Source organism: Lepidochelys kempii, chromosome 2 (assembly GCF_965140265.1).
Source record: "Lepidochelys kempii isolate rLepKem1 chromosome 2, rLepKem1.hap2, whole genome shotgun sequence".
NCBI classification, from domain to species: Eukaryota; Metazoa; Chordata; order Testudines; family Cheloniidae; genus Lepidochelys; species Lepidochelys kempii.
Window position 1 is genome coordinate 254,925,507 of NC_133257.1, and position 12,415 is coordinate 254,937,921.

Sequence of the window (12,415 nt, forward strand, 5' to 3'; positions counted from 1 at the left end):
TGCTAGTGCTGATCTCTCGAGTGTCCCTACTAGCTTAAGCAGGCGTTTCCCAGAGCACCGCCCAGGTGGGTACTCCCACCCATCCCTGCATGCAAGACCCTCCCTCAGTTTTCTTACCCCTCCAGAGAGCGCTTTGGCTCTTAGTGTCCTTCAGGGAGTCTAGGGTCCTCTCTCCTCCAGTTCGTTCCGGTGATGGTCTCCCATGCTATAGAATGTATCTCATTTAAAGAGAAATTTCTAACGTTTTGTCCCTTCCTGTCCTTCCCTGGGGAATTTTCCATTTTCTAACCCTCTGTGTGCTGGGCATAGAGGGTCATTAATAATTAATGTGCTTACCACTTATTGTCTCTCCTGTCCATCTCTTATTGAACCTAGGGGATTTACTCATTTTTCTCTCATCCCATTGATACCCTATGCTTCAAGTCAGCTGAAGAAGAATGGATGAGACTCCATTTAAGGAGTGCCCCCAAGGGGTCTGTAATAATAATGGGCACTTCTTTTCCCATGAGTGCTGAGTACCCAGGCCTGGTTTACGCTTACAATTTAGATTGGCCTAGCTACATCACCCAGGAGTGCAAAAAATTCACACCCGTGAGCTCCACAGTTAACCCCCAGTGTAGCTATGGCTTGGTCAATAAAATAATTTTTCCATTGACCTCACTACTGCTGCTTGAAGAGGTAGATTAACTTCACCCATGGGAAACCTCTTCCATTATTGTAGGACGTGTGTACAGCGGCACAGCTGCAGTGCTGTAGGTTTGCTGTACTAGGGCCTGTAGTGTAGCTTGGCCTCAGCCTCTAAAGCACTTCCAGCCCCTACTGGCTCTGGGAACTGAGATCAGAAGCATAACCCAGGTCGTCCACATGGCCGCGCAGAGCACTCTCTCTAGGCTACCGGGTCAGCCAACTTGGTCGTATCCTATTTTATTTTAGGAAGGTGACATCGCTCTGATTCTGTAGGATGCTTTATCATCTCCTTGCTGTAACTCATACAGAATCAAGGAAAGTAATAGTGCAGAGCATAACCACATGCTGCATGGGAATGCAAACCCTCCATTATCTTCTGGTCTAATCAAGCCAGCTCTTCTGATTCTATGAGCTCTTTTGTTCCACCGGAATGAGGAAATCATCCAATTAAGTTTATCAAAGAGCCTCTTATTGAGATTCACTGGAAGGGCAGGAAATAAGTAGAGACTTCTAGCTAGTGTATTCTCTCTAATTACATTTATTCTCCCCATCAAGGAGAGTGGAAGGAGATTCTTTTTCTGTTAATCTGCCTTCATTTTTTTCAGCATAGAAGCATAATTAAGGTCAAATAACTCACTGAAAGAGAAGGATAACAAAACCCAAATGTTCCATAAACATCCTAGCCCCTTTGAATGGAAGAGGGGGAGGGCAGTACAGGAGTATTTAATAGGAGCTGGACTCAAGGCGCAAATTTCAAATCAAAATGTCCCCTAAATTCAGGAGTGTTCAAAACCAGGATATTAGTTTGAGCCCATTTCTAGTCTGGGAATAAGTCAATATTTTCAAACCTTAGAGTACCAATAAGCATCTAAATCCATTATCGGAAGTTGAATCAAAGTTGACTGAATTTTCAGAGGTACTGAGCACCAAAAATTCCTTTGAACTCATTGTCAGATGGATGGTGAGAGGGGTCATTTTGGCAGGAGTGTTTTGGATAGATTTTAGACAAGTGATATGTATATCCAGGAGGCCAGAGAAGAGTACTTTGCAGTCCTCAAGACCAAAGTTCAGACAAGTGCCTTAGCTTTTGGGACAGAAAGGAAGAACCAGATTTTCAGTAAGAAATTGAGGAAAGAAAGCCACGAGATTTGGATGTGAGGGAGGAATGAGAGGCAGGATTGAAGATGAAGAGGAGGATGTTGAGTAGTGTTAGCAGTGATGGAGAATGGGGGAAATGATATTAGGTTAGGAGAACAGATTGATGAACTTTTTCTTGGCTGTATAAACTTGAGTGGTCAGTGAATCATCCAACAGAAATCTAGAGGCTCCAAGGTATGGGATTTGGCTCCAAGATCAGGTGTGGAGAAGCATGGAGTCCTCAGCATAGAGATGATAGTTTAATCTGTGTCTCTAGATGAAGATGTCCAGGGATAGGGTGTAGATGAAGATCACGTGAGGACCAACAACAGAGCTGTGTTAGACACTAAAAGAGTGGTCAAAGAGGACAGGGGGATCTAAGAGAACGTTGCCCTGAAAATCTAGGGAGAATGGGGTATTGAGGAGAAGGGCGAGAGAAGTGGCTTAAAAAGCAGCAGAAAGGAGGAGGATGGAGTATAGGAAGATACCATTAAAGACTTTGGTGAGGGCAGTTTCAGTGGAGTGGAAGGATGTAACCAGATTGGAGGGGATGTCTGATGAAATATGACTATATGTTTCTAGATAATCTTATAATTGTATAGTGTTTTTTTTCATGCTGAAGGAACTCAACATACTTTACAAACTATATTAAGTAGAGAAATCACATTGCCACTGAAGTGTGGCCTTCTCTGTGAAGACACATTAAATCTGCTTGACAGTGCACTGCAGCACCACCCCACAGGTGAGGACAGGAAGTGAAGAAGAATACCATATCCAGGTGAAACTAGAAGTGGGAGTTTGTTAGGCAGGGTGCAGTTACCTGGGCTGAATTTTAGCTAGGGTGCCCAGGTTAACAGCTCCAGTGAAAAGTGCTAGGGCAGGGGTGGCCAAACTTACTGGCCCTCCGAGCCACATACAACAGTCATCAGAAGTTCGAGAGCCAGGGCACACCTGGCGGGGGCTAGGGCTTGGGGCTTCAGCCCTGGAGGAGGCGCCTAACAGGACTTGGGGAATCAGCCCAGCTCCTGCTGAAGCCCTGAGCCCCAGAAGGAGCATCCTGCAGGGCTGAAGCCCCGAGATCCCACTCCCTGATGGGCAGAAGTCCCCCACCACCCGGCTGCAAGGCAGAGGTCCCGAGCTCCTCCTCCCAGTCTGGTAGTTGGAGAATGGGGGAGCATTGCAGGGGTTCCATGAGCTGCACTTGTAAAAGAGCCACAGTTTGGCCACCCCTGTGCTAGGGAATCTTTAATGACCATTTTACATATCATGCAAAAAGCAGAATAGGGTCTGCATGGTATTAGTGAACAATGTATCACACAGCCTCCTCTCTCCATCCTTACCAATACTTGCAGCCTCAATCCAAGTTTTAGGGACCCTAAGCTTAAACCTGGATCTTAAAATCCCTGTGAATATATGCTCTTCCCCAACTCAGCAGTGCAGGAAGCTTTCCCTTCTTCAATTAGGTGTTTGGTCTTGGCATCTTTCTTTGACTTAACATGCTGACTGGCTAAGACAGTCTTTCATTTTATTTTATTAGACCTCACTTGCGTATTAATTTACATTGCGTTTCCATTGTTTATTTTGATCACTTATCTCTTAATACCTGCTTATCCAGTCTGGATTGAATGGCCCATTGTGTCACATACTACTTGCATATAGACCTATCTGATTCACACTGTGCTTGTTTTCCTGTACCAACATACAATAATGTGAGAGGGTTATCACTGAGAGAATCTGGAGAGTGACGTTTTTATTACATCTGCATCACAGCCAGACAGATTTGTCAAAGGCACAAATGGGAGTTAGATTCGTGCTTGACTTTGAAAGTATACTGCAAGAAACATAAAGAATAAGAAAAATGATCCATCTGGTCTTGTATCCTGTCTTCAACAGTAGCCAGTGCTGGATGCTTCAGAAGGAGAAATAACCTCACAAATGCATCAGACTATTCAATTCTATACCATGGGAGAAATTTCTTCCTGACTCCAGCTGGTGATGCTTTTGTGCCTTGAAGCATGAAGATTGATAGTGACTTGTGACTTATACTAGCAAGGCTAAATTGTTGCTGCTGTTCTTATTTATATAAATGACTCCTCCTTTTTGGAAATCTACTAAGATATTCTAAAAAGAAGTACTATTCTACTGCCCAAAGACAATTCACAGGCTTCTATCCCCCTGTGATGGAGTGACATATATGTAGTGAGTATGCAGTGCTGTTATGAAAGAATTCATTGCAGTAATTTCCTTTCATTTAGTAACATGCACTTAAAATGTTCTTTTTTCAAAGTAACAACCGTGTTAGTCTGTATTCGCAAAAAGAAAAGGAGTACTTGTGGCACCTTAGAGACTAACCAATTTATTTGAGCATGAGCTTTCGTGAGCTACAGCTCACTTCATCGGATGCATACCGTGGAAACCGCAGCAGATATTATATACACACAGAGATCATGAAACAATACCTCCTCCCACCCCACTGTCCTGCTGGTAATAGCTTATCTAAAGTGATCATCAAGTTGGGCCATTTCCAGCACAAACCCACTCCCCTAAGTTCCCTGTGTGGCAGCTTCCAAGCAGGCTGGGCAGTCAATTGCTGGGCAGTTCAGCTGTTCCTCCCCCCACCGCCGTGTGCTGCTCCTGCCCTCTGCCTTGGAACTGCTCCCAGGAGCCTCCTGCTTGCTGTGCGGGGGGTGGAGGAGGAGCGGAAGAGGGGTGCTAATGTCAGGGTGTCCCCCTCCCCCCGCTCCTATCCCCTGCTCCTGTACCCCATCTCCACACACATAGTCTTTTGTCTGGCAAAAAAATAATCCTGGAACCTAACCCCCCCCCCCCCATTTACATGAATTCTTATGGGGAAATTGGATTTGCTTAACATCATTTCGCTTAAAGTATCATTTTTTTCAGGAACATAACTACAGCGTTAAGCGAGGAGTTATTGTATGTGCTTTTACAGTTGCAACACAACAGGTCCCTGATTAGGTCATAAGTTTATGGTATGATTCTACATTGTGCAGGTGAGACGAGTGACCTGGCATAAAGTATAAATTGATGAGCAGGACAGGAGTTGTGGGGTAGCCTAATCCTGTGGTAATCAGAGCATTGCTATTTGGCTGCTATGTTACTCCTGCCTACTAAATAAGCGTAAGTTCTAGAGGAGAACATGTAGCTAAGCACCTTATAAGAGGATCTTGTTTAAAATGGCAGATTTGCATGTTGTCTGCCTAAACTTTTACCCTTTGTTTACCAGGTGCAAGTGAGAGTGACGGAACAGGCATGCCAGGGGTTTGGAACTCAATACAACTCACTTCAGACAGATGTACCTAGCACTTAAACTCACTTTTGTCCATGTGTGGTGTCTGCTAGCAAGTGTGGAGACCAAGAATCTTGTTGCTCTCTTTTCAAGATCAAAATATTTTATTCATAAGGAAAATCTCCCCCTCCCCCAACTGTTTGAGAATTTTTTTGCCATATTTTTCCATCTGAGCTTATGCAGTTGGGGTGACATAGATCCCTGTGCTGAGGGCCACACAAGTCCTGTTCACCAAATCAGTCCCACTAAGCCTTATGCTGGCCCTTGACACAGCAGTGAATTTCACCCCGATTGTTGTTTTTGGACACTTAGACACATATTTACTTGCACTGAGAATGTTTGGGAGAGTTGCTCATTTCACTGTAATGAGGTTAATGATTTCACAAGGTATGGCTGCAGTGCAGCTTGGAGGTGCTGATTCCCAGCCAGGTAGACAGATTTGTGGTCATTGTACTATGGGAGGCAGCTCATGCTTGGAACCAGGACTCAGGCGGGCTTCGACTTGGGCTTCGACTAGCCTGAGCCGCTACCCGTGCTGCAACATCAACACTGCTATTCTTAGTACCCTAGCTTGAGCTGAGCTCGTGAGAGCCTGTCTGCCCACAGTGGGAATCCCACCGCCCAGCTGCAGTATAGACATACCCACAGAGGCAGGTTCTGAGACTTTTAGGGGAACAAACTGGGTTGAATTAATGTTTTGTTTTTCTTTTCCCCCTCAGGTGGAAGAGAGCTACCATACGGGCAGCCCTTCGAAAGGCCTTTTCTCAAAAGGGCTCCAAAATCGACCTTCCAGCCCTGTTTCTGCCCCTGTGAGATCTAAACATAGCCCAGGTTCACCAAAAACAGTGTTCCCCTTCCCATATCAGGAGTCTCCCCCACGCTCCCCTCGCCGAATGAGCTTCAGTGGAATCTTCAGGTCCTCTTCCAAAGAATCCTCTCCCAGTTCTAACCCGTCTACCTCACCCGGTGGCATGAAGTTTTTCTCCAGATCAAGAAAAAGTAAGAAATTGATCATGTTATTTCAGGAAGATACACTGTACCTGTGGGCTTGACCTATTCTTTACCTGCCTATAGTAAAGTAAGTGCGGATGGGGCACATGCTGTTTTTCATCATAGAATCATAGAATATCAGGGTTGGAAGGGACCCCAGAAGGTCATCTAGTCCAACCCCCTGCTCAAAGCAGGACCAATTCCCAGTTAAATCATCCCAGCCAGGGCTTTGTCAAGCCTGACCTTAAAAACCTCTAAGGAAGGAGATTCTACCACCTCCCTAGGTAACGCATTCCAGTGTTTCACCACCCTCTTAGTGAAAAAGTTTTTCCTAATATCCAATCTAAACCTCCCCCACTGCAACTTGAGACCATTACTCCTCGTTCTGTCATCTGCTACCATTGAGAACAGTCTAGAGCCATCCTCTTTGGAACCCCCTTTCAGGTAGTTGAAAGCAGCTATCAAATCCCCCCTCATTCTTCTCTTCTGCAGGCTAAACAATCCCAGCTCCCTCAGCCTCTCCTCATAACTCATGTGTTCCAGTCCCCTAATCATTTTTGTTGCCCTTCGCTGGACTCTCTCCAGTTTATCCACATCCTTCTTGAAGTGTGGGGCCCAAAACTGGACACAGTACTCCAGATGAGGCCTCACCAATGTCGAATAGAGGGGAACGATCACGTCCCTCGATCTGCTCGCTATGCCCCTACTTATACATCCCAAAATGCCATTGGCCTTCTTGGCAACAAGGGCACACTGCTGACTCATATCCAGCTTCTCGTCCACTGTCACCCCTAGGTCCTTTTCCGCAGAACTGCTGCCTAGCCATTCGGTCCCTAGTCTGTAGCTGTGCATTGGGTTCTTCCGTCCTAAGTGCAGGACCCTGCACTTATCCTTATTGAACCTCATCAGGTTCCTTTTGGCCCAATCCTCCAATTTGTCTAGGTCCTTCTGTATCCTATCCCTCCCCTCCAGCGTATCTACCACTCCTCCCAGTTTAGTATCATCCGCAAATTTGCTGAGAGTGCAATCCACACCATCCTCCAGATCATTTATGAAGATATTGAATAAAAGTGGCCCCAGGACCGACCCTTGGGGCACTCCACTTGATACCGGCTGCCAACTAGACATGGAGCCATTGATCACTACCCGTTGAGCCCGACAATCTAGCCAGCTTTCTACCCACCTTATAGTGTATTCATCCAGCCCATACTTCCTTAACTTGCTGACAAGAATACTGTGGGAGACCGTGTCAAAAGCTTTGCTAAAGTCAAGAAACAATACATCCACTGCTTTCCCTTCGTCCACAGAACCAGTAATCTCATCATAAAAGGCGATTAGATTAGTCAGGCATGACCTTCCCTTGGTGAATCCATGAATCAGTTTCACTTAAGATGTTTATCAGTTTCTTGCACACTAAGTGTCCTGTACAAAGTGACCATGAGACTCCTACAAGCAAATCAACAAATCTAGCCCTGGGCAGCGAGCCAGCACATGAGTCATATGTAAGGCTTTGGATGAAATCCTGACACCATTGAAGTCGATGGGAATTTTGCCACTGACTTCAGTGCGCTGGGGATTTCATCCATAGGATCTAAGTGGAACTAAAGTGGTACTTGGCGTAAGTGATGGCCCTCTGCACAGGGTGAACTTAACTCAGAATGAGAGAAGTTTTGCTTCATTAACCACCTAGAGAATTTCAGCAGTTACTTTACCGATGTTGTTTATGCTATTATAGAACAAATTATCCTTACCAGACAGAGGAAAATGACATGGATTCCTGATCTGATGAGAATGGAGAGGATATTTAGGCTCATCCATCTGAAACCATTAGGTACTTCAACCGGTGTGATTCAGCACAAATGACTACTATTTATCACACATAGATTGTGTCTCTTCAGTAGTTTGTGCTCCCGTTACCGAATGAGCCACTTGAATAACTTATTTGTTGAGGAAAGAATTTACTTGTACTTTTTAAAATCTAATAATATAAGTAAAGAGTTAGAGCTCACACAGCTCATGTGCTCTAGGAAACGGACATATTTACAGGTGAATCACAGAATGCTCAAGTTTCCTCTGCTTATTATTATTAGGAATTGTTGGAATTGGTTGACTGTTTGGATTGTCTGTGTTTTGGTTTGTGTGAATGGAAGAACTAAAATCCTATATAGGTGCACAGGTGCAGTAGTATTGATGCCTGTAGCTGTGTTTGGCTAATGTGTATTGCATATAATGTACCGATAATCTTCTTTGATCCATAGGAATCATAAGGGACCTTTAAAATTTTTTTTTACTTGAACAGAATTCTGGGAAATATTTATTCTAACCAGAATAAGCAACTTTGTGGTGACTTCTGTACACACAAATAGTCTCACATGTATGTGGGTGCATGCGCAGGCCCACAGAGTTGTAGAGGATTTGTGGTTATATTTGGCAAGACATTCTGCAGAGTCAATTGAAATAAGATCTTTACCAGTCCCTTCACCACACTGAACCACTTCCCAGAGACTGAAACCTAGAGAAGGGAGGAGAAGGAAGTGTTTTGAAGGGAGTCAAATTTGTATTACACACAATTAGAGATGATATATCCAGTTTAGCCAGATCAATCACGGGCATAGTTAACTTCCATAGTTAAAGTTCAAACAAGTTTCCTAATAGGCTGTTTTTTCAGCCCCTCCAAAAAGCCCATGCACCATTTAAATCCCATTTTAGCCTTATTTTGTGGTTTTGAGTGTGTCTTAAGTGCTGCATAGGCTTTATGCTAGCTCACTGCACATGGGAGAATTTCATCCTGCCAGAATAATAATAATTAATAATAATATGTATTGCATAGCAAAGTACGCCAGTGACACTTTGATTATTTAGGTGCTGCCTAGTTATGCTCCTGAGCAGGGTTGGAAGGTGAAGTCTGATCCTAGCCAGATTAACCTATCCATCAGAATATTAAGCAAAAGGATCCTTCAACACGCAGCAAAAACACCGAGTTAGGGTCATGTTGATATATAGCAGAGCCAGGAATAGGAACAGGCTCTCTTGCCATATTTTTGAGCCAACAGAAGACATCCGTGACCTTCCTGGGAGAGAAATCATTGCAGCAGTCATATTGTTTATTTTTTTAGTGCAGGAATAGCCTCCTCTCGGAGAATGAGTGATGTTGATTCAAGTGCATACACCAGTAACTTTTGCCCTTCAATAGCTACAAGACAGAATGTCACTTTTATTCCAGGTGATGTTCCCTTCCCTAAGCTCCTTTCTAAAAGAGACTTAAATAGATACCCGCCCCTCCCTCCATTCTCCCCCACTTTTTGGTAGATATTATATCTACATAGGAATTGCATGCTTACGACTTACTACATTTACTTTTATGTCATTTCTTTTAAAAGTGCCTTTCCAAGGCTTCAGGAATTTTGTGGCACCTGATAAACAGCAGTGATCTATTGGGGCTTTTTATAATTAAATCTTGTGAATGCTCCTTCTCAGTAAAAAAAGAATGGTTTATGAAACACTAATATAATTTATTAAACCATATCTAAAACAAAGCCTTTATCACTTCAGCTTTGTTGTCTGAATGAGGGGATTTCTTAGAAAACGTATTCAAACCAACCATATAAGATCAGTACTGCATTACTCTGGTGATGGGCAACCTGGAATGGCCTACGTTAGTGAGGGCTCCAGTGCAGCAAAGCACACTCAAGCATGTGCTTATTGAACTGGGATTTTGATCATGATGTATCTCTAAATTGGTGCTAATGATGCACTGCACCTTTCCCTTGTTGGTCATGTAGCAAATCTTCATGTAATCTAGTCTGCAGCTGAAAAAAGAACCTAATAAAACTTTAAATTTTGGATTGTTGCTTTACAAGAGAATCTGTGAAATAATAATTTCCCACCACCCTGGAAAATTATGTAGCCAGTCTTCTGCTTTTCTTTCTTCCATGCAAAGTTCAAAACATACACTAACATGTTGATCCATGTGCTCCGTGTTTCTCTTGGCAGTGACACCTTTGCATGTTCTTGATTTAAAGCGTACATATGCAGTATTTGAAGTGCTTGATTTATCTCTTTCCCCTCCCCCCCCACACACACTTTGTTTCTGAGCTTGTGCAATATGGGATAAGTAATAGTGGTTGGAATAAGATGTGATCCTTTCCCATGTAAGGGTAGAAGTTAAAGGCACTTTGACATCTTGGTGATAAACGAGGCTTAAAATGTTTAAGGTTCCTCTTTGTCTGATTCTCTGCTGGCTTACCTTAGTGGTGTTCTCAGTAATAACCTATTGATTCTGCTCTAAAAAAAGTTTGTGCCATGAGAGGGAAAATATTTTCCTGCATGTGACTGCAGCAGTTTTCTTCGGTTGCTAGCGACTCTGTAGACTGATTGTTAGAGCTCAGCGTCTGTCACAGTGCCTTTTCCTGTACAAAGGAACATGAGAGAGCTGCGTTCACTATGCTTCCCCTCATTTTCTATCTGGAGTTCCTTCTGGATGAAGTTTGTATGTTTCAGTCAAGTAAACTGCTCGGTTTCAAGAAGAGTATGAAAGTAAAAATCTAAAAAATCCAAAACCCCAACACAATTTGTATCAGATATTCATATGAGTGTTTTTAAATAACTTTGTTAAAATATGAAGTTTCCAGACAGTTGTTTTTAAAGAGCTAAGACTAAAATTTAAAACCACATTATTGGAATATTGTTTTAAAAAGCATAGGTTTGAAACCCAGAAAGTTCAAGTTTTGGATCAAGGTTCCACAAATTACTGACTGTATCAGTATCCATCTTCTGCCTATGTACTAGAACATCCTTTACTCTCTACATTTATACCTCATGTACATTTCCAGGAGTGACCACAAACTCTTACTTTACATATGGTACAGATCTAAGAATTACCTCCTACCCATCCAATATCAGCCAAATCCAAGGATGTCCTGCAATCATTTTATAAAGCCCTGGCTAGCTGGCATCTGGAGTACAGTATCCAGTTTTAGTCACTTGCAAATATAGAGGTAAGCAAGAAACAGTCCATCATAGAACAACCAAGTTTTTCAATAGAGAGGAGGGAGCTAGGTAGGAAGACAGTGAATAAACCTGGATTATTTCGTTTTAAAAGAGGATGATTGACATGACACAAATGAAGTATTGTAACTGGGTAAGGATTATTATAGAGTCAGTCTATTTGAGGTTGTTTTCCAGACCTGAATAAAGAGACAATAAGTAGGTTTAACTTAATTGTTGCTATGCTATGAAAAGTGATTTTAAAACTGACATTTTTGGAATTGCTTTACAGTGACTCCGTATCACATTTACTCAGCTTGCAAGTAAAGCTGCTCTTTCTAATCGCCAGCCCTGCAAACTCAGTCTGGGATCTGAAGCTCTGTTCTTTCTACTTTACAGTCATTAGTTTATGATCCGCGTCTCGCTTTCGAGGGAATATATATAAGAAGAATTTAAGACAATTAGTTTACCGAGTAGGAAATAGGTGGGGCAGACTCTCAATTGAGATGCTGAAATTCATTATTAATATTTTAGGTAAACATTGGTAACTATATGGAATTTAATATGTTAAAAGGGAATATTAATTTTGTGTTTTGAAGTCATTAGGAGCAGCAGCGATTATTTTCTCTAATCATGCTTTCCTATACCCAAAGTGGCTATTTAAAAAACAAACAAATAAACAATACTCATGGTGCACCAATATGCTGCCTCAGAGGTCTGATTCAAAAGTCTTGGAAGTCAATGGAAAGATTCTCTTTGACATCAGTGAGCTTTGAATCAGGCCCATGGTAGACAGGGTGAGAAGATACTGAATCAAAGTTAAGGTTGTTTGCAGAACCTTAAATCTGAGCTATTTGGCTTTCAAACATTTTGTTTTTAAAATAGTCACTATACTCTAATGACAATGAAATTGAGTGTAATGTATTCAAATCTTAGTGTTTTTTGGGATGAGGGGAGTTGATCTAGAAAGGTCTTTCTTTCATCTGAAGAAGAAATTGCCTCAGTCTATTAATATTTTTTCCTCTGGAAGTCAATACTGGAACAGGAGCACCAGTGCAGCAAACAGCTGTAAACAGGGGAGTTTGCAAGGGCAGTTTGGGGGTAGGATGTGTGTGGGGGGTCTGGTTTTGTTTTGGTGTTTGTTTGGGTCTTTGGTGGGGGTTTTTGTGTTTTGTTTTTCCCCCCTGGCAGGACTTTAGGTGGGAAGGCTATGACAACAGTGGTTGTGACCCAAGCAGTAGAAAGTCTTGACCACATACTCAGGGTCTACCTGATTGCCTTATTTGGGATTGGGAAGGAATTTTCCCC

At 42.7% G+C, this 12,415-nt stretch overlaps 1 protein-coding gene across 11 annotated transcripts in view; it reads left to right on the top strand.

Moving 5' to 3' along the window:
- Nucleotides 1-12,415, top strand: part of PRKAG2 (protein kinase AMP-activated non-catalytic subunit gamma 2) — a 386,863-nt gene that overhangs the window by 122,296 nt on the left and 252,152 nt on the right. For all 11 annotated transcript variants that reach the window (XR_012157633.1, XR_012157635.1, XR_012157636.1 and 8 more), the window contains exon 3: nucleotides 5,851-6,130. Coding sequence is in view for 7 of the 11 variants with exons in the window: in XM_073334621.1 (XP_073190722.1) it covers nucleotides 5,851-6,130 (280 nt within the window). In the remaining 4 variants the exon portion in view is untranslated. The remainder of the gene's footprint in view (nucleotides 1-5,850; nucleotides 6,131-12,415) is intronic.